Raw genomic sequence first — 22,439 nt, 5'->3', positions numbered from 1 at the left:
CCATCTTAATATTTATTGATTTATAATATTGACACTGCCTACTTACAAGAAGGATTTGAGGCAGCATATATTGCCCATGTATTTCAACTATTTTCATTTTTCTCTTGCAAAGCAGTATTTGATGGAAGACCTGGAATCTTATAGTTCTCATATCTGAGTCTTTCTGGGGTGTATTTGGTGTCCGTGTGCTTGTTTCACCCAGAGGTCAATTGAAACCTTCCTAATTATACTGTGGTATTGATTCTATCCCCTCAAATATGAAAAAATTATTAAATTTTGAGACCATTTTCGGTTGCGGTGAATGTAGTTACACTAAGTTTTATTTTAAACTAAAATTCAATAAACAGTGCAGCCAGAGAAGAGCTAAACCATGCCATTATTTGGAAAATCATCGCAGTATATTAACAACTGCTTCCTTCTATGAGGTTTTACGAGATGCGAGAAAAATACTCCATACCTTTAATGTTGCAATTTTATTTTTATCGAGAAAAATAAAATATTAGGCTTCAGACCCAACTGTGCAAATTTCATTTGCTTTCCATCTCTTACTACTACCTCTGTGTCATAATTTAACACATAACATACAACTCCTGTCTCTTAAGGCAGCTACCATATGGTGTTTATGTCAGACTGGATATATTTATCTAATTTTGTGAAATTCTTTTTTAGTTCCCAACACAATTCTTGAAAGTAATACCACTGTTGTTACTTTTTTTCTTACAATTTTTATGTTGTTGAGATGTATCAGTTATGTATTATAATCATGAAAATGTATTGGCCTCAAACCCAAATTTTCTTTGTAGTCTAGGATAGATTTTTCATGAAAGCTATATAGTTATAACTGTGATTGTATAGATCCTTTATTTGCTTTACAGTTACCATTAAGCATGATTCCAGGTTTTTAATTATGTTTCAGCAATACTAGTATTTCTTTATAACTTGAAATCATAACCACTTTGATAATTTACCTTTGGATCTGACCAGTGATTCATTTTTTTTCTTGAATATACTTTGTGTTTGCTTTCTCATCCCCATTAAGTCTGAAACATTATTGATACCCCACATCACTTACTCTGTTTAAAGACTTTACCAGTAGTGAGTCACATGTTTAGGATGATCAGTTTGGAAAAAAAAAAATTATAGAATAAAGGGGAAATGTTCTTGAGAGCTTTATTAAAACCATTAATATATAAAATGAAAAAATAAACAGAAGACACAAAGTGTCTCTCAATAGTTTAGAAAGAAAGATTTGGAACCTTAAGTAAAAATGCTAGGTCAAGTAAAAATGTAATCCTGATGTAGATTAGATTATCTTAATCTTAAGAGCATTTTTTTTTAATTTGGTGAAGCTGTTTTGAAACTGCCTGTCCATATCAATGCCAGACTACCTCTACCTCTCAAAGAAAATAATTTGCTTTAAAATTCCTTTTTTTGTTATGTAATGAAAGTATAAAACAAGAATTTGTACATTACTCAGTGTGTACTGTAGTCAGATATAGTTAAAATAATTTTTCTAAAGCTAATTTTAACCACCATTTCTGGAGTACCTAGTATGTGCAGGCCAAGGTTTTGCCTTTATGATTCCCTTTAATCCTCAAAGTAGCCTTGCAAAGAAGTTATTTTCATTTTACAGAAGAGTCAAGGATCGGGGGTTGAAGTGATCAGGGGACCTAGAGTCACATACCTAAAGTCCAGGTGGATCACTATGTCTTGCTTTTTCTTTTTTTTTTTTTTTTTTTGAGACGGAGTCTTGCTCTGTCACCCAGGCTGGAGTGCAGTGGCCGGATCTCAGCTCACTGCAAGCTCCGCCTCCCGGGTTCCTGCCATTCTCCTGCCTCAGCCTCCCGAGTAGCTGGGACTACAGGCGCCCGCCACCTCGCCCGGCTAGTTTTTTGTATTTTTTAGTAGAGACGGGGTTTCACCGTGTTAGCCAGGATGGTCTCGATCTCCTGACCTCATGATTCACCCGTCTCGGCCTGTCTTGCTTTTTCAAAAGCAGTTATTTCTACTACAGTACAATAGTTTCATGTTTTACAGTCCATTAAAATCCAAGACTTATAAAATAAAGTAAAAATACTCGAGGCAATTACTATTTCTATGAGAGGCATTGGGACAAATATACTTGAACATAACAAAGAACTTCAAATACTGTGAAAAAAAGATTTGTCTTAACGATGACCTTGAAAGTTGCATTGGGTTTTTATTATTGGTCCAGGTTTAAAACATTTTATCTGTTTAAAACATATGTTGTGTGTTGTAAGAAGTTATAACAACAGCATTGTGGTTAAGAGCCCAGAGTCTGGGGCCAGACTTCTTAGATGCAAATCCCAACTCTGTTATTTACTAAATGCGTGACCTTGGGCAAGTTAATTAACCTGTTTTGGTGTCCTCCTCTGTGAAATGGAGTTAACAGTGGTTATTTAACAGAATTTAAAATGGAGTGTGTTCTAAAGTGCTGTGCCTGGAGCATTATCACCACTAAGTAGTTAGGGAAGTAAAATACATTTGGCACACATCATTCAAGAATGGCCAGAAAATCCACGTCTTCCCACAATAGGGACCAATTTTTTGCCTTTCACCGGACAACCACTGAATGTTAAGACTCTGCTGTGTGCTAATAACTGTCCTTGCTGTATGTGACAGAAGCTATTTGGAGCACTCTCAAGTGCTTATTATAGCTAGTCAAGGAAACTGCATATATAAAATAATACTGGATACAAGACTATACAGTTAAATACTGGTGTATCGCTAACAACTTTTTAGACCCTATTTTGTGTTAGGCATTGAGTTAGTCTCTGCCCTCATGGAGTTTACAGTTTTATAGGGAATACAGACCTTTTAACAAGTATGTAAAGTACAGTAAAAGACAAGTACAGATTAAAATGAGATCATAAAATAGGGAACCTTAGCCTAGTCTTCTGTGGTTCAGGTTACTATCGCTGTTAGTAGTCAGAAGGAAGTTTTTTTAAAGAAATGAAAAAGCTCAGTGGTTAAGACAGAACTCAAAGTGAGTCTTGATGGCTACCTAGATTTTAGATGAGTTCAAAGGCTATATGGGGGGATTTCAGGCAAAGATACTGTGAGCAAGGTATATCTGTGAAATAGAAAACAGTACATTTTGGTGTACTGTGTGAGACAAGGTTGGCTGTGAAGGATTGGATCCCTTCATAAAATTCCTTGAAATCCAAGGAGAGTAGTTTAGATTTGAGATGGCAGCGGTCTGGAGTGATTTAAGAATAAATTATGAAACCAAGGAAGATAAACTTGCAATCATAAGCAGGATAGGATATATACAGTATGGAAAACTAAAGTAGGAAGCTGTTGCAATTTTCTTGCTACAAGGTGATGATAAAGGATTGATTCACTAATGGTGGTCATATTGAGAAAGGATACTTAAGATTCCTGATATTATGGGGGGTGGGAGAAAAAGTTGATCGTAACAGTACATTATATGTGGATGATGAGTATATTGGTGTTAGCACTGTTAAAAACAGATTATGGAAAGGAATCTAATAAAGTAGCGTAATGACTAAATTTAGCTAGAAACTACTGCTGTAACAAATCTGTATACCATAGACCAAACAGCTGTTTAATGGCCATTTAAAAATCTGTGCCATTATGGCAAAGGACATTTGCTCTGGTGCAGAATAATCTGATCCACTGTGCAGTGAATGAGCAGTGAGGGTTGAGCCCCATGGCAGTCCAATCTTTGCTTATCAAGGAAGGATGGTGTTAAGTTTCTACAGACTTTCTGGTAAGTGATCGATAGGTGAGTTTATGCTTTGAGTGTATGATTTGATTGAGTTTATGCTTAGTGATTGATAGGTGAGTTTATGCTTTGTCAAGCACTTAATTGCAAATGTATTATGTTTACACAAATATTCTTAATTGGAAAGTTTCTGAATATGCACGTAAAAATGTTATGAAATATGTCAGGCAGGCCGATTTTTAACTTGAAAACTTGTACTTTCAGAAATTGTTTGGGTCCCATCGCCTATACCATGTAGAAGAGAAACAAAAAGCCAGTTATTTAATTTTTAATTTGCAATTAAACCTCTTGGCCAGAAGGATCTGTTGTCCAACATTACATCGTAATAGCTTAAGAAAAAAAATCTTATTTTGCCAGAAAGGGAATTATACAAGGATATGAAGGATCAAAGTCTGGGCAAAGACAATTCTAAGTTGTAGCTAAACATGCTTTTCATTTCCCGCCATTCCTTACTTTTGTCATGAGTAGTCTGGATTTTCAGGGATAAGGCTGATAGGGCTGCCAGATCAGTCATTAAAAATTGAGAATGCGCAGTTAAATTGGAATATCAGATAAACAATTTAAAAAATGTATGTAACACACATATGCCAAAACACTGGTTATCTGAAATTCCAATTCAACTGGGCGTCCTGTATTTTATATGACAAGCCCTAACTTTTTCTTTAAAATAATTTGTTAACTTCCTACAAAAAATCTCTAAATGGGAGGAAAAAAAAATCCCGTAAGTTGTCTGGGCCAAAAGTAGAAGTGGCTCCATGGCAGTCAGCCTTCTCCCTAACTTGGTTTAAAAAGAAAAAGCCAAAACCACGAGTCCCAGAAGTTTGCGTTTAAAGCGAGCTGTGCCGCAGCCTTCCCGCCTGTTTTCTGCGGAATGTAGCTCAGCAGCCACCCTGCGTGGGTGGGGCTCTTATGATTGTGTCCTTGCTGGATGGGAAAGGAGGTGCCGGAAACTTCAAACCACGGCCAGGGTACAACGTGTCCGCTTAGGCGGCGGTATGCGCCGCCATCTTCTTTGCGGGCAAAGGCCGAAAAAAGTTTGGGACTCCACTTTTCCCCGCTGAGCCGACGGAGGGCATCGCCCGTTGCTTCAGCACTCCGGTGACGTGGAATCGGGGTCCCCTCTTTCGGGGCTGATTTCTGGTGGCACGTCGAAGCTTGCCAAGGCGGGGAAAAGGGACGCCGCCTCTGTCCCGGATGTAAGATGGCGGCGCGGGGGGCCGCCCGGTGGGGCGGTCACGTGGTGAGGAGTAGCGCGCGAGCCTCCTTAAGTGATCTCTAAGGTTCGTCCGGACGCACAGGAGCAGCGGAGCGCGAGACGGGTCTCGTGTCCGCACGCGTCGAGTCGTCGCCGTCGCCACCCGGGCCATCGCCTGGCCCGGTTTCACTGTTAAGGGGTTTTCGTTTGTTCCGTTTTCGCCTCCTGCAGAACTGAACGGGATTTCCCCGAAGGGTGCTGGGGAACGGGTGGCCTGGGGACTTCCCGGCTGTGCCTTAGCTGCTGTTTGGCGGAGCCGGCGGCCGTTTGTGCAAGATGCGCCCCGGAGATGGTCGGCGCCGAGCGGGCCGACGGCGGGTGCGGCAGCGCGGCGCGGGTAGGGGCCCGGGTGCCGGGCTCGGCCGCAGCCCAGCCCCCACCGGGGGCTCGGAGCAGGGAGGGGCGCGAACGGCGCAGCTCGGGACGTGGCGGCAGTTCCTAGCGGGCGAAGCGCGGGAGTGCTGTTCGCTGCCTCTCGGGGGCCGTCCAGAACCAGTTGGTGTCTGACTGCGCTTTTACCGCCCATTTCCTTTTTTCGAGAGGTGAGGCGACGCGCTCCCCTCGGGCAGTGGAGGGAGCGGCTTTCCCCGCAGGACACCGGTGCCTTTCTTCAGAGCGGTGGTTGACGTAGAGAACGCCGGCTGTAACACCCGGGCGCCGGCGCCGCCTCTGATCCCCGTAGCTCTCGGGGCGCGCCGGGAGCAGCCGAGGCGCTGGGTGCTGGGCGGGGTCTTCGGGCGCGGCGCGGCGGGGAAGGGAAAGGAAAAGAAGGGACGGCGGGCCGACGTCGGCAGAGAGGAAGGACGGAGAAGCGCCGGAGCCGCTTTGCTGCCCTCCGCGTGGTCCCGTGCCTCCCCTACACCATGGCCCTGGCTGAGGTAGTAGTTTGTGCTGTTGGTCGGGTTGTGACATTGCCCGCTGTGGAGATAACTGCGCAAGCTACTGCCTTGCTAGTGCTGGTGATGCTCAGCGCCGCGGAGGACAATGGCTGGGAATCCCCTTTGTTTTCCGGGGCGCTGCCTGGGGACAGCCCGCGAAGCCTCGGCGCCCGGCCGGCGCGGCCAGCAAGGAAACCGTTAGTTTCACATTTTCCTGGAAGAAGGAATTGAGGGGAGTGGGGTGGACCGCGATCTTTTTTAAAGGTGGGGGAAGAGCTAAGCCATTGAATTCTTTCTCTTGAAGGAAGGAGTGGAATTGTGTAAGATAACTTTTTCACCCTAAAGAATTCTAACGCTTCTTTCAGCAGTTAAATGCCAGATTTAGTGTGTACCTGTTTTACTTCGTTCTTTAGCTGTAGGTTGGAGTGGAATGAGCGATCTGCAGAACTGGCTTTATAGGGACAGAAGTAGACCTGATAATTAAAGTTTATGCCTTAACATTTTAGATCTGGTTTCTGATATGCTCTCTTAGTAAATCTGAGCGTGTCTTCAAAAATGTAAACCCAAAGCAATTTAAAGTTTCTCTTTAAACTTTGCAACTCCGCGAATGAGAAGATTGAATTTATTTGTAGGTAATTGCACTATTCTGATTTTTTAATGTATGAGGCAAACAAATAAATTCTATGTACAGTGTGCTGTGAATGGTTTTGTTTTTTGTTGGGTTTTTTTTTTTTTTCTTTTTAGTTTAACCTTGGGGCTCAGATACTGCTGTTGTGGTGGGTTGGTTTTTTGGTTTTTATGACCTTTGATTCTAATGTTATGTGGTACTTACATCTTTGAGGTTTTGTATGGGAGAAGAGGACTAGGAATTGAAAGTGTGGTTTCTAGATTTGAGTTTAAAATCTACTAACACTCATTTTGATTCCTGAGTGGCCACTACTCCTAATAGCAAAATACCTTTGCATAGAGTAAAAAGGTAGTTTGGATAACTAATGAAAATACTCAGTGTTCTAATACTCTGAGGTCTGCGTGGAAAACCAGATACTTATATTTTTGCATTTTATTTTCACTGAGGGAAATAGGTGGTCAGGTTTAGTACTTTTCTTTGAACATTGATCTGTGTTTGTACAGAATAGGTAGTTTTGAATATAATGTAATCACAATTTTGTATGGTTTTCTGATGCTCTGTTAAAAAAAAAAAGGCAGTTCTTTAAACCATCCAAACCCTTCAGCAGGAGTTTGATGCTTTTATCATTCAAAAGTGATCTGATATATGTACCTTGATTGAGTTTGGTTTAGCCTTGAGAATAACCTTACTTAATCTGATCTCATCAGGATGGAGCGGCCTCATTGTGGAAAGGGCGGTGAAGAACCTTATCTTGAATCTTAAGATGCAGAAAATACTTGAATGTTGGCTCTTGAAGTATGCTTTTCTTGATAGCAAAGCAGAGGAAATTCAAAGCTTTAAGTGCTTGTTTTCTTAAATAATGAAAACCTCTGGGGTGCTATGTCAAATCTTGGTTTGTGGGAGAAACTAATCATAACATGCTAATTGCATTATGATTTTATTTTCCAAAACACTTCATTCAACCAACCAAGGTAACCATCCAACCCACTACATTCTAACATTTTTATGGAGAATCAACAGTTGTTAATCTGCATCCCAAAGTATAACAAATTCTGCTGGTAATTTAAACTTTCAGTGGATAAGCACACCAGAAATGCTCAGTGTTCTTACTTTATATCTTGTACTTTTAAATGGTATCCACAACTACACATTGCCCAAATAGTAGTAACATTTTTGAGTTACTGGATGTAAAGGTACTTTGAGAGGTTAACTGTTTCCCAAATTACAAGAGAAAATACTGCCACCAGCCGACTTGTTTTAGTCCCATAGATGTATTTCTGCTCTAATCTCCAATTTTAAAAATGAATCTGCTAATTACATTTGTCTACACACCAACTGAAAATTACCAACTGAACATTTTCCTTGCTGACAGTTTCCTACAAGATGAATTTGCCTTATCAAAAATACAGCTTTCTGAACTTAGTATTATTGACATTTACTTGGTGCAATTAACTTTTTTGTTAAAGGTCTACTGTCAAGCATTTAAGTAATTTGTAGTTGCAAAAAGCCACTGATGGAAAGTAATAAGGCCGTATTTTGAGTGCCCTTCTCAATAAGTACATACTAAACCAAAGGAAAGCTGGATTATGGTAATAACATTTTAATAAATGCCATCCTCAATTGAAAATGGAGATGATGCTGTGGTATATAGGACACACCATATGGAGAAGATTCTTGGAGAACACAGTTTTGCTTCATACTTCAAAATTCTGATTGCTAATCTAACATAGAAAAGCGTTGTTTACAAGCTATTTTAAAATAACCTTTTGGCAGGTAGGCAAGGGTGCACTCAAGAGATTGTGTCTTGTGGAGTGGTCCCCAAAGAATTCCTGCCAGAGGCACCAGACAGCACAGATTAGCTCTTAAGTGTATAAGCACAAAGCACCCAAAAGGCAGAGATTTCTTCCTAGCTACATGCTCTCTCACCCTATTGCTTATTACACTCCACCCCCTCCATGGTAAAGAAAGCTGACAAAGGAGGTACTATTAATTTCCGTTCCCATTGAATAATCACCTCCGTAATTTCTACAGCAAAAGGTAAATAGGACAATCATCTTCAAAAATGAATTAGGCCAGACTGGTAATACCCAAAAGGAGAATTAATGACCATTGTCATAAACTCTGAAAAGCCGTTGGTGCTACAGATACCTAGATAATTAAGCAAAAATTTGAAAATTATTTTTAAGATTGTGTAATGAAATTCACTAAGTGTTTTTGTTAGGTTATCCCTGTTGGGCACCATGGGGAAAGCAAAATAATTGTATAGTTAGGTCATTGCCCCAAAGGAAAACACAGGAAAGATGTTACATGAAGTGTTTTAAGAATCAAAATGTAATTAGCTGAGTGTGGTGGTGTGTGCCTGTGGTCCACACTGAGGTGGGAGGATCTCATGAGCCCAGGACTTTGAGGCTGCAGTGAGCCATGATTGCACCACCGCAGCCTGCACCACAGAGTGAGACTCTGTCCAAAAAAAAATGTGAGCTCAGTGCGGTGGTGTACACCTGTAGTCCCAGGTACTCTGGAGGCTGAGGCAGGAGGGTCATTTGGAGCCCAGTAGTTTGAGGCCTGCCTGGACAAAATAGTTGAGATTCTGTCTCAAGAAATTAAATAAATAATGAAAATGTGGGCAGGTAAGAAAAACATTAGTGACGTACTTCACTTTTGAGACCTGGCAGAAAAGTGATTGAACGAGCTAAAGGAAGAGAAGTATGGAGCACTCCAAATAGTATAGTGTAGTAATTTAGGGACTTCTTTTGGTTCTGTTTGTTGCCTGAGATCTTGGAGATGACAATCATAGTGATAACGATATTCTAGGTGATTCACAGTTTAATTTCATATTATCTGCTACAGATATGCTGGGAGTGTCATCAGAATTAAGAGAAATAGCAGTTCTACATGGGATTTGTTTTCTTATCTCAAGTTGAAAAATTTTCTTTTGGTTACATTTGTTTTACAGTTACCTTTCTTTAAAAGTGCTGTTTTGTTCAGATGTGATGGAATTGTGCCTACACAGGATTTTTGACCACTAAATTTGTGAATAGGGTCCTTTTAAGGCATACCACTGACACCTGATAATATAACTCTAGTCTTTTAGTTATATCAAATATGAACAAACCTAAAATACAAATCTTGTGTTGTTTTTAAGGATAAGTTCCCAGTTCTTTCCTCTTATTCAATATCAGACACTTGTGGAAAATATATTATTTTCTTCGAATCAGTTTACAAATTCCGTTCCATTATAATATAATTGAGATTATTTTATCATGGAAGTCAGGAGTTTGCAGAAAGCCAAACAGTATGATGTGTCACAGAAAATTCAAGTAAATTAAGGACTAAAAACTGTACACAGACATTGACGGTTTAGATCATATATGTAGTTGTCATGTGTTTTCTGTTACACATGAAAAATCCCTTAACTGCGCTTTGGTTGAGTAATAAACAATTAAGGGTGTTTTGTCTCACTTTGAATGTAACTACCTAAAAGGTATTAAGATTCAGAGATTGCTGTTTTAGTATTCTGCACATAGTATATTTTAAAGTCCTTATTAAACAGAAGTATTATGTAGATACAGGGCATGGGCTAGTTTTAGTCATAATAGTAACACCAAGTTAATGTTACCATAATAGACAGCTGAAAGAACTGACTAAACTCTAAAAACAGATACATAAGCAAATTAAAGTATATTTTTCTTGTTTTAAAAACAAATTTACGTACTTAAGGGTTTAGATGAAAACCCTAAGAATAAGAATCCTATCTGCCATTCATTTCTTTTTGTAGTGAATGAGGCTTATACACAATAAATAAGTTCCAGATAAATTCAACAGGTGAATCGGATACCTACTATATGCCAGGCGCTGGGGATATACAGAAGATAAAACCAAAAAAAACAAAAACAAAAAAACACCCACTCCACATTATGGAATTCACATTGTAAAAGGAATACATTTCCCTATAATAATAATTACAGAAATGTAGTGAGGACAATCCATGGACCACCTGAGTTTTCAAACCTGAGTTCCACTCATACACCTGTTCTAGAGCCCTTGCTCCAAAACCACTATTGATATTGCAGTTGTATGTTTAAAAAAAGCCAGTTCCCATTGATTTTTGTTACAATTGTACCTGCATTAAAAAAAAAAAAAAAGATGATAGTTTAGTTTCACTAGGGCTGTTTTCTTTCTTCTCTTTCTCTCTTTTTTTTTTTTTTTTTTTAACGGAGTCTTGCTCTTGTTCTTGTTGCCCAGGCTGGAGTGCAGTGGCACGATCTCGGCTCACTGCAACCTCCACCTCCCAGTTCAAGCAATTCTCCTGCCTCAACCAAGTAGCTGGGATTACAGGTACCCGCCACCACGCCCGTCTAATGTTTGTATTTTTAGTAGAGATGGGGTTTCACCATGTTGGCCAGGCTGGTCTCGAACTGCTGACCTCGTGATCCGCCCACCTTGGCCTCCCAAAGTGATGGGATTACAGGCATGAGCCACCGCACCCGGCCCGCCAGAGCTGTTTTCTATCTCCTAAACAGGATGACACTGCAGGAGGTACTTCACCTTTAAGAGCTTACAATGTTGTAGCAGGTGCCCAACTACGTTGTGGAGGAATCTAGACCACATAGCTAGACATCACATTTTATGATGTACACTCTAAACGTAAAAGTTCAAAGGAGCAGGAGTGCACTGTGAGTAGGTAGAGAATGCATCTCTCTGGAGCAGAAATGTCAGATTATTTTAACAGTATAAGCTATGGAGAGTGATTGTGTGCCTTGTGGTGCCTGAGAACAGTAAAGAAAGAATCAAGTATCTATTCTACCTTCCTTATATAATTTATACCTCAGGGTAACTAAATGGTTGTGAGGGAGATTTCCTCATTACAGAATAATTCCAGTTTCTCAGTGCAGAAGGTCTGATAGAAATAGAATGTTAACATTTACAGCAGCTCATGAAATAAAGCTAGACCTCTTCAATGACTAACTTAATGGTTAAAACCATTAAGTAAAATGCTGATGGAGAAGTATTTGATTAATGAATCAGTAGTAGAGAAGTATTTAATTCATGGATCAGGCTAACCAGACTTAAGCTCACTGATCAATTTTAACATTACAAAAACAGAGATAACTAGATATTCTAGTTCAAATAATTGAACTAGATAGTGGTTTACTAAAACTCTAGACTGTCATCAACTTTCTAGATCTGACGATCAGTTTATTAGAAATTTAAGATCTAGAGGAACATTGTTAAATCACCACAGGAGTGCAAGTAGCAAAAATCCACACTGAAATTCCACAGGACAAATGATCTGATTTAAGAAAAAAAAAAAAAAATTTAAGGAAAAAAGGGCAGGAAAATCTGTAGAGTAAAATGAATTTAAAGACATTTATCAGTTTAATTGCCATGTGTGGACCTTGTTTGGATCCTAATTTGATCAAAGCTAACCACAAACACATTTATGAGACGATTGGAGAAATTTAAAAACTAATGATAATGGAAGTTAAAGAATTGTTTTTGAAAATAGTATTGTGGTTATATTTTAAAAAATATTTTGGTATATGCATACTAAATAATTTACTAATGAATGATATGGTGTTCAGCTTTGCTTCATACTTTAATCCATGGGGGTTGGAAAGCATTATGGGAGTACACAGGAAAGAAGCTTGTCCTTGTGTTGGTATTGGTGGTGGGTGATGGATAGATGGGTTTTTTTTAATTCTGTTCTACTTTTGTGTATATTTAGAATGTTCCATAATAAAAACTCAAAAACAACATGTAAAACAAGAGAAAGAAAGATTCCTGTGGTTGAGAGGCAACCAAAGCAAACTGAGAACACATACAAAACCATGCGAAGGTCAGTGAGGTGCAGCTAAGTGTTCTTAGGGTATCCTCCCAGGCCACTTTGAAATACTACTTTGAAGTCTATCAGAGGATCAGTCCATTTTCCTTATACTCCAGATCAAATATATTGACTAATATAGTGGAAGTTCACACACACCCACAACAAGGATACCATTGTTTAAATATATCTATTATAATTAAAACTAGTAATTAGAATTAATAAGAGATGCGTGGAGAACTTGTACTAAGTACTTTGTATAAAGTACTTGCTTTAATGTTACCCTATTAAACTTAGTAACTTTCCATTTTAAATATTACTTTGCTAGTTCCATAGCCTTTTTCTAGAAGTATGCCTTATTTAAAATTCTTAAACAAGTACTCTAAGCAAAATCAGCTCACTAAAAAAATTTGTTTGGCTTTAACTGCTTTTAGTAAGCTTAGTTCTGTTTTTCCTCTTTTCATCTTATTTTATTATTCCTCCTGTCCAACTGAAACTTTGTACCCTTTAGTCAGCATCTCCCCATTATCTTACCCCCTCTCTCTATAGGCTCCTGGTAACACTAGTCTCTCCTTTTGTTTCTGAGGTGGCTTTTTTAATCACATATAATGAGATATGTAGTATGTGGTTGTCTTTGCTGCCTGGCTTATTCATTTAGTATAATGTCCTCCAAGTTTAAGCATGTTGTTGCAAATGATAGAATTTTGTCCTTTTAAACGGTCAACTCTGATAATTGTTCTAGCAATTTATTTGATTTTTTGTGTTTCCAGTTAGATTCCTTAATTTTTTTCTTAATCTCTGTGTGTGTGTGTGTGTGTGTGTGTGTGTGTGTGTGTGTTTAGACAGGGTCTCACTGTCGTTCAGGCTGGAGTGCAGTGGTGTGGTCACAGCTCACTGCAACCTTCATCTCGCAGACTCAAGTGATCTTTCCACCTCAGCTTCTTGAGTAGCTAAGACTGCAGGCACACGCCACCACCCCTGGCTAATTTTTGTATTTTTTGTAGAGACAGGGTTTCGCCATGTTGTCCAGGCTGGTCTCAAAACTACTGGGCTCAAATGATCGCCCGCCTCCGTCTCCCAAAGTGCTGGGATTATAGGTGTGAGCCACTGCGCCCGGCCCCCATCAATATATAACACTTAGCAGTTAGTTCATTGTGCTTCTACATATTACCAATGTTATTAATCTAATAATTTAAATATTTGAGTGCTCTTCTTGCTTTGAATATATTAGCACACTACAAAGGTAAAAAAATGTAACCAACTCGTGGATCAAAAGAAATAATGATTTTGCATTTTACTAAGCAAAGAAATTATCATGTTTTGAATGTCTACCACATATGCCAGGCATACACACACATACATAAATAAGGTTGAAGGAGGCTGGGCACAGAGGCTCACACCTGTAATCCCAGCACTTTGGGAGGCCGAGGCAGGTGGATTACTTGAGGTCAGGAATTCGAGAGCAACCTGGCCAACATGGTGAAACCCAGTCTCTACTAAAAATACAAAAAATTAGCCGGGCATGGTGGTGCATGGCTGTAGTCCCAGCTACTTGGGAGGCTGAGGCAGGAGAATCGCTTAAACCCCAGAGGTGGAGGTTGCAGTGAGCTGAGATCACGCCACTGCACTCCAGCCTGGGTGACAGAGTGAGACTTCATCTAAAAACATATATATATATATATATATATATATATTATATGAGGTTGAAGGAATAAACAAATTGAAGCATTATTGCAAATATAAGAGCCTTTTTTTTTCTTTTTTAAAAATAAGTAGAGACAGGGTCTCACTTTGTTGCCCACGCTGGTCTCGAGCTCCTGGGCTCAAGTGATCCTCCTGGCTCAGCCTCCTAAAGTGCTGGGATTACAGGCGTTAGCTACCACGCCTGGTCAAGAGAATTATTTCAATATTATCACTACTAAATAGCTTTTATTTTAAAGTATATATCCTAGTGACTTTTTAACTTCGTATATCTTATTCTGTATATACTTAGTGAATCACTGTCCGTACTCATTAGTTAGACGTTGAACTTAGCTGTGACCTTATCTACTACATACATGGGCATTTCCTGTTGTTATTAACCCTGGGACTTAAGTTGCCTTAGAAATATTAATGATAATTGCTATATATAGAGATGTTATCACTAATATCTTTAGTATTCTCTGCTGACTATCCATGAACCCTGTGGAGTTCATTATGCTGGAAGTCACTCTGTATTCCTTAAACCCTTCTGATTCTGCTTTATGGCCTCCTCTCTCATTGAGTAGCTTGTTAAAAGGAATCAGAACCACTCCACATTCTCCAGTAGTCAAGTCACACCATGAACACAGTTCCAAGAAGCAGAAAGGTCCTCTACCACTTCAAGGAAATTAGGAAGAAAAAAAAAGATGGAGAAAAACAAACATGTTATTCCAGAAAGTAGTATGCAAGTTCTCAAATGACCTCTAGGCATTTTGGTTCAAGGTCCATCTTTTCTCCTTTATCATGTCACTCTTCCTTTATTCTATTAAAGAATAATTTTTTGTTGTTCTTTTTTGTTTTTTTTGAGACGGAGTCTCGTTCTGTCGCCCAGGCTGGAGTGCGGTGGCGCGATCTCCGCTCACTGCAGCTCCGCTTCTTGGGTTCACGCCATTCTCCTGCCTCAGCCCCCTGAGTAGCTGGGACTACAGGCGCCCGCCACCACGCCCGGCTAATTTTTTTGTATTTTTAGTAGAGACGGGGTTTCACCGTGTTAGCTAAAGAATGATTTTTATATCTATGTGATATAAAATAATACTCCCCTTCTCCAAAAGTCATGGTCAGTTGGATATATAAAGGTAATGGGGAATGAAGCTTCATGTTCTTGTGGTTTTTAAAATACAGACGGAGTCTCACTCTGTTGCCAAGGCTGGAGTGCAGTAGCATGATCATGGCTCACTGCAGCCTCGACTTCCTGGGCTCAAGTGATCCTCCTGCCTCAGGGCCCTGAATAACTGGGACTACAGGTGCACATCACCACACCCAACTAATTTTTAAAATTTTTTGTAGAGACAGAGTCTCACTCTGTTGCCTGGGCTGGTCTTGAACTCCTGAGTTCAAGTGATTCTCCCACCTCGGCCTCCGAAAGTGCTGGGATTACAGGTGTGAGCCACCATGCCCAGCCTTGTTTGTTTTTTTAATGTGAGAAAAGGTAAGAAAAATGTGGTCTTACAGGTACATATGTGGTTTGTGCACTGTGAAGCTGTTGAAAGGAGTGGATGATGATGAAATATATGCATTTGAGCTAGGCTCAGTGGAAAGTCATGTTGGAGAACAGATGGAGTTTTGAAGTGCTAAGAGAATGATTTAATGAAACTAGGGTCATAAAATTGCTAGAAAGAATGTAGGCTGATTTCTTCCAGAATTTAAAGGCTCTGGGAATAGGAAGCCAGAAGAGCAAGAATAGAAAGAGATCAGCTTGAATACCAGAGCTGCGCCTTTGGATGAACTCTGGGGAAGGGGTAGGTTTTCAGAGAAAAATAAAAAAGGATCTGGGATCATTTACTCTATAATTTAACAATTATTAGTGTGTGTGTGTGTGGTGTGTGTGTGTGTGTGTGTGTGTGTGTATGTTTTTGTTGGTTTTTTTTTTTTTTTTGAGATAGAGTCTAGCTCTGTTGCCCAGACTGGAGTGCAGTGGTGCAAACTCGGCTCACTGCAACCTCTGCCTCCCAGGTTCGAGAGATTCTCCTGCCTCAGCCTCCCAAGTAACTGGGATTACAGGCCCATGCCACCCCACCCGGCTAATTTATTTTTGTATTTTTAATAGAGATGTGGTTTTGCCATGTTGGCCAGGCTGGTCTCGAACTCCTGACCTCAAGTGATCCGCCCGCCTCGGCCTCCCAAAATGCTGAGATTACAGGCATGAGCCACCCCGCCCAACCTATTAGTGTATTTACTGGGTATCAAGATGACTAAGAAATAGCACTTGCCCTGAAGGAGCTTTTCTCTTTGAGGAAAAAGACGTACATAAATAACTGCAAACAGAATAAAACAAGTATTATATAGATCTACATACAGTGACATGCCATGGGAATGCTGTACACTGAGCAACGGTTTCAACTAGCAAATTGGCACAGGAAACATGAGAAATAAGCATATTTTCAATATGACAAGAATGGTCATTTGTGGATATAAGAAATGAGAAAAGTCATGGGTATATGGAAGGGCATGGACTCTTCAAGGCAGAGCAAGTAATCTAATGTAGATGCTGTATAGGAATCTGGGAACAAAGGGACAGGTAAGTGGTATAGACAGGTTGGAAAATATGGTTATGGACTAGATCATGAGTGACCTATAAGCATTAGGAGTTTTGATTTATTCTTTTGGAATAAGAAACATTTATGGCTTTTGAGAAGGAAAATTACACAATGGAAAAGAAAGGATTTTTATTTTTTATTTTTATTTTTGGAAAGATGAGATCTCACTATGGGCAGTGGCGGTTCAAACCTGAAAAGAAATACCAACCCGCTGGGCTTGGAATTAAAAGCGAGTGTTAGGCGTGAGCTACTACGAAAAAAAGACAGGAGCGGAGGAGTGTGGAGGGGGGGGGGGGATTTGGAGGATATGTTGGTATGTGGGAATCGAAAATGAGACAGGGGAGGGAAGACTATGATGAGAGCAATTTGAGGGATTGTGGGTACGGTAGTGGATATGGGGAGTAGATGTTTGTGGAGGAGGATGGTGTGTGTAGAATGCGTGGTCGGTCGGGGGGTTAAGAGACGGTCGGTGGGGGGTCGGGGTGGGGTTCGGTGGGAAGAGATAAGATTAGGGTAATATAAGGAAGGGTAACGATCTACAGAAGAATAGTAAGAGAAAGAGGAGGAGTGTATAAAGAGATAATTAAGAACAGGAGAGAGAAGGATGGGGGGGGGGGAGAGGGAGGTGGAGAACGAGAGAAGAGGAGAAAAAATGGAGAGGAGGGGGAGGAAAAGGAAGAGGACAGAAGGGGGACTGGAGGGAATGAAGGGAGAAAGGGAAAAAAGAGAGCGAGGAGAAGAGATGGGGGGGGGGAGAGGGGGGGAGGAGGGGAGGGGATGAGAGGGGGAATAAGAAGGGGAAAAAAAATTGGACAAAAAGGGAGGGTGAAAAAGAGGGGAGAAAATAAAGGGGAGGTGAAAGGGAAAGAGGTAGAGAGGGGAAGAGGGGAGGGAAAAAGGAGGGAACAAGAAAAAGGAAAGAGGAAGAGGAGGGAGGCGGAGCTCGGGGGGGAGGAGGAGGGAGAAGGGAAAAAGGAGAAAAGATGGAGCAGCGAAGAGGGGGGCGGGGCGGGAAGAAAGCAGAAAAGAGGAAAGAGGGCGAAAGAGGAGGAAAGAGGGGAGGAAACGAAAGGGAGAACGGACGCGGTACGGAAAGATGAAGGTGGGGAGAGCAGAGACCAGGAGCAGGAGCTGAGAGGAGCTGCGCGGCGGCGCGAGCGAGCGAGTAGTAGAGAGAGAAGAAGAGAGAGAGAAAAGAGGCGAGAAAGAGATGGGCGAGAAAGAAAGAAGAAAGATGAAAAAAATAAAGCATAGAGCGAGGAAAGAGAGGGAGAAAGAGACGGATAGGAGAAAGAGAGAAGAGAGATAGCGCGAGGGATGAAAGGAGCGAGAAAGAGAGCGAAAGAGAGCAGAGAAACAGAGATGAGAGAAAGAGAGGGACGCGAGAAAGAGAGAGAAAGAGAGCGAGCAAAGAGACGGAAAGGAGAGGAGAGAAAGAGAGAGAAGAGTGAAAAGAAAGAGAAAAAAAGAGAGACGAGAAAGGCGTTCGAAAGTTCACGGAACAGGAAAGAGAGAAAGAGGCTAAGAGAGAGATAACGAGCAAGAAAGCGATAAAGCTCATGCCAACGCTCGCTCGCGCGCAGCGTAGTATAAACTTGAGGCCCTCTCTCTCCCCTCCTCTCCCTCTCCTCCCTTCTCTCTCTCTCTCTCTCCTTCTCTCTCTCTCTCTCTCTCCCTCCTCTCTCTCTCTCTCTCTCTCTCTCTCTCTCTCTCTCTCTCTCTCTCTCTCTCTCTCTCTCTCTGTAACAAATAGGTCTTTCTTGGGGAACAAAAAGCTGAAATAATTTAATGTCTTTGAATATGACCCTCGACCCATTTTTGTCCGTCATCACTCAGATTTGTGGCTGCAACCACCAACCAATTTGGTGCCATAGGATATAGCATGGTTTTTGAGCAACAGTTCATAAGCTTTTCTTTTTGTTCTTTTTCCTTCTTCCAGTTATGGTGGTTTAAAAACATGTCTGCAAAATCTTTGACACTTTTTCCAGTAAAAAATATAGAGTCTGTTCCCTTTTCTTGAACCTAAGTGGCCTTTGTGCTCCCTCAACAAATAGAATATGACAGAAATGACACTATGTGACTTTTGAGACAGGGTCATAAAAGGTGATACAGCTTCCCTATGCCCCTGCATTTTAGAACTCCGGGTTGCCATGTAAAAATAGCTACCCTGAAGCTACCGTGCTGAAGAGACCACAGGGAAGTCACACAGAGTTAGAAAGAGGTGCCTGAGGAAGCCCAGCTGTTCCCAATCCCAGCTATTTAAGTCTTCCCAGACCAGGTGCCATATATATGAGTGAGCAAGCCTTCAGATGATTCTAGCACCAGCCACCATCTAGCTGTAAGCTCATGAGACCCCTTCAGCAAAAACCCTCTAGATTAGCTTAGTCAAGCCCCAGAACCATGAAAGATAATAGACTTGCTATGGAGGTCGCCACATGCTTCTTTGTTCTCCCTTTGTGAATGGGATTATTTATAATGGTTACCCCATACCTACTCCACTATGTATACTGGGTGTGAGGGAGAGAGAATTTGTCTCACAAGCTGACAGATTTTCAGACCTCAAGGAATGCCACTTGAGCTGTACTCACAGGATCACACACAAGGATCTTTATCCACACATGACCTGATTTCACTGATAAAGTCCTGGACCTTGAGCCTGAGCCCTATGTCTTAATAAATGAGAATTTCAGAAGGTCTTGGGAGGGGGTGGGTATATTTTGCATGTGGGAAGGATGTAAATAATATGTGGCTTGAGAGCAGATTATGGTGGCTTGAAAATGTGTCCACCAATTCTTTGATACTACTCTCAACAAGAGGTAGAATCTGTATCTCTTCCTTTGGAACCTGGGTGGACCTTTGTGATTAAATGCAGCAGAAGGATGCTGTGTGAACTCTGAGACAGGGTAATAACAGGGTGATACAGCTGCCACCTAGTTCTTTCTCAGAACATGTGCCTTTGGAGCTCTGAGCTGCCATGGAGGAAAACCACCTACCCTGAAGCCACAACACTGGAAAGACCATGTGGAAGAACCACAAAGAGAGAGAAGAGGACCAAATGTGTGAGCCTTCCCAGCCCAGGCACCAAATATGCAAGTAGTAAGCCTTCATTTCTTTTTGGTTTTAATTTTTTTTAAAATAAATCGAAATGGGTTCTCACTATGTTGCCCAGGCTGGTCTTGAACTCCTAAGCTCAAACAATCCTCCCACCTCGGCCTCCCAAAGTGCTGGAATTATAGGCATGAGCCACCATGCCTGGCTGCAAGTAGTAAGCCTTCAGATGCTTCCATCACCAGCCACCACCTGATGACAACCCCATGAATGACCCTCAGCAAGAACTACCTAGCTGAGTCCAGCCCAACTGCAGACCCATGAGAGAGAAATAAAATTGTTGTTTTGAGTCACTAAATACGGAGTAATTTATATTATCAACAGATAACTGGAACCACAGGTATAATTGTTAAAGGTAAAATTTTGAATACATTTATATGTGCCTTCTGCCATATTCCATAATTGACTTTTGTTCATGAACCTATTGGCAAGTTTGCCTTACTGCTTTTCCTTCTTCTTTCTTCCTTTTTTTTTTTTTTTTTTGTGATTTTAAAAATATCACATAATAAAACAACACAAAAATGTATTTGAATGTGGGTTGAATGACTGTAAATAAGCACAAAAGTTCTCCTCCCTGTGAATCTCTTGTCTGTATATGCCAAGTATCTAACACAAAGCCTGCCTGGCACATAACTTTTTTTTTTTTTTTTGCAAATGTTAGTTTCTTTTATCATTCTTTTTCCCTGTCAATGGTATTATCTTGACCCTTGGAATCCAGCACCCTCTTGCTGACTTGTAGTTCCCCAAAGTCCCTAACCTCTACAGTCCTCTCCAACCCCCATCCCCAGGCCTCTCTTTATGTTCCAGACATTTTCTGGCTTTTTACCATTATCCAAACTCTGAACTTACCTACTTAGTTTTTTAAAAAAACACAGAGTGACTAGATAGCTAATATAAATAATGCCAGTGTTAACACAAAAATTTGATTGGAATGATTACAATAGCAAACTTCAATGTTTACCCCATGGAATAAGCAGAAAATTTCAAGCACTTTTCTAGGCCACCTGAGTCTATTTTGAGTAAGGATCCTTAAGTTGATACTCAAGTAAGGACATTCATGCAATGTAGAAGACTGCTAAAATCTGTCCTGGCTTCTCTCCATGCTATGGGCCATCTGTGAAGCTTTGGAGTCTAGGTCAAATGTATGCGTTGTCTCCTCTTTGCTACCATTTTTGCACAGACTTTTAATCTAAATAAAATTAATGTCAATAACAGTGTGGAAAAGGAAAGCCTAAAAGAAAGAGGGTTTTTGAAGAGTGGGGGACCAGAAAAGGACAATTTTACGTGAACTGTTTTACTTTAGAAAATAAATTTGTTCATGTGATTCTGTGAGTCAATTAACACATGTATATAAATACACATTTCTTTATTTAACCATTATTATTATCACTATGTGACCCCTCAATGTGCTGGCTACCATGGGTGTAAGATAAATTACAGAAACTCCCTATTCTGAAGGACTAGTTCCAATAACAATTTGGCATTGTGCACTGTGTGGGGCCTGGGAAGATCCTCTGATTTGCCATACCTTAGGAAAGGTTTTTGCATGATATTAGGCCATGTCTCTTTACTACAATTATAAAGCATTCTTAGATTATAAGCATTCTTAGATTTAAAAATAATACCAAGCTGTCAGGAAAACTGAATTCCATCAATAATAACATCTTTTCATAAACTAAAAGCTTGCAAAGCCGTAATTAAAAAATGAATTTATTACTAAGTGAATTTAATTCACAAAAGGAATTTTCCCCAATATTTAGGCTGTTGTTGGTTTTGGCTTTGTTTGTTTTTAATTAACATTTTTAGTTGTGTGGTTTGATCAAATATTGAATTTGAGTTCAAAGATACATTTCCTCTGAGGATGCAGTCTAAAGAGGCCAAGTGAGTAATAGAAAATCATAGTTTCCAAGTTTCACAGAACAAAGCTCAGTAGTTCCATGACTTTTTCAGTGTTCTACAGAATTGAGCTACTCCCTCTTACACAAAAAGTGCTCTAATTTTCATTTTTTTCTTCTTTGCTCAGTTTCTTCATCTCTTTCTTATTTGCCTACTTTCTTAATTTCTTCCTAAGTAAATATATAGCTATCTTTGAGGAGAAGTGAGTGATGTAACATCAGAAACAAAGGGTAGACTCACAGTTAGAGCCCACTGACTCATGGGACTTTAGATAAGCCACTAATCAGGAAATTGGGGGTGTTAGTGCTGTTTAGTTAGTTGATTGAGGAGGTATGGACAAAACCTGGTGACTTCAGGGCCTCAGCAACAGAACTCCTACCTGTTTCCATTGCCACCACTTACCTTACGGGCATTAGATAATTCTGCAGTGAGTTATTCTGTGCATGAGGGGGCAAAGGCTTTAGAGTCAGGTAGCTGGGGAGTTATTTTCTCTCTCTGCTATTTAATAGCTGTATGACCTCAGGTGAATTTCTTAATCCTGTTTATCCTTAATTTCCTTGTTTGTAATACCCATCATGAGAAGTTGTTCTGAGGATCGCATATACTATACCTAAAGTACCCAACAAAGTCCTGACACAAGGAAGGTGTTCCATAAATGGTAGCTATTTGAAGTAATCTAAAAGGTCTCTTTCAAATGTTTAATACACCCATATAATCCCAATCTTAATCTCTCACTTGTTGGCCCATCATTAGAGCACCAGATCCCCTTGACTGCTTTCCAGGGTAAGGACACAAGACCACTGA

The 22,439-nt window shown here is 40.4% G+C and overlaps 2 protein-coding genes across 3 annotated transcripts in view; both read right to left on the bottom strand.

Moving 5' to 3' along the window:
- The window catches only part of PPM1H (protein phosphatase, Mg2+/Mn2+ dependent 1H), a 348,124-nt gene that overhangs the window by 11,965 nt on the left and 313,720 nt on the right, over positions 1-22,439 (bottom strand). The window lies entirely within an intron of this gene.
- On the bottom strand, positions 4,022-5,892 carry LOC115899992. The gene has a single exon (XM_030939341.1). It carries the CDS (start codon positions 5,548-5,550, stop codon positions 4,753-4,755), a length of 798 nt encoding a protein of 265 aa, XP_030795201.1. The 5' UTR covers positions 5,551-5,892; the 3' UTR covers positions 4,022-4,752.

The sequence above is a fragment of the Rhinopithecus roxellana genome, chromosome 10, assembly GCF_007565055.1.
Source record: "Rhinopithecus roxellana isolate Shanxi Qingling chromosome 10, ASM756505v1, whole genome shotgun sequence".
NCBI classification, from domain to species: Eukaryota; Metazoa; Chordata; class Mammalia; order Primates; family Cercopithecidae; genus Rhinopithecus; species Rhinopithecus roxellana.
Note: the sequence above shows the minus strand (reverse complement) of the source record. Positions and strands in the feature narration are given on the sequence as shown.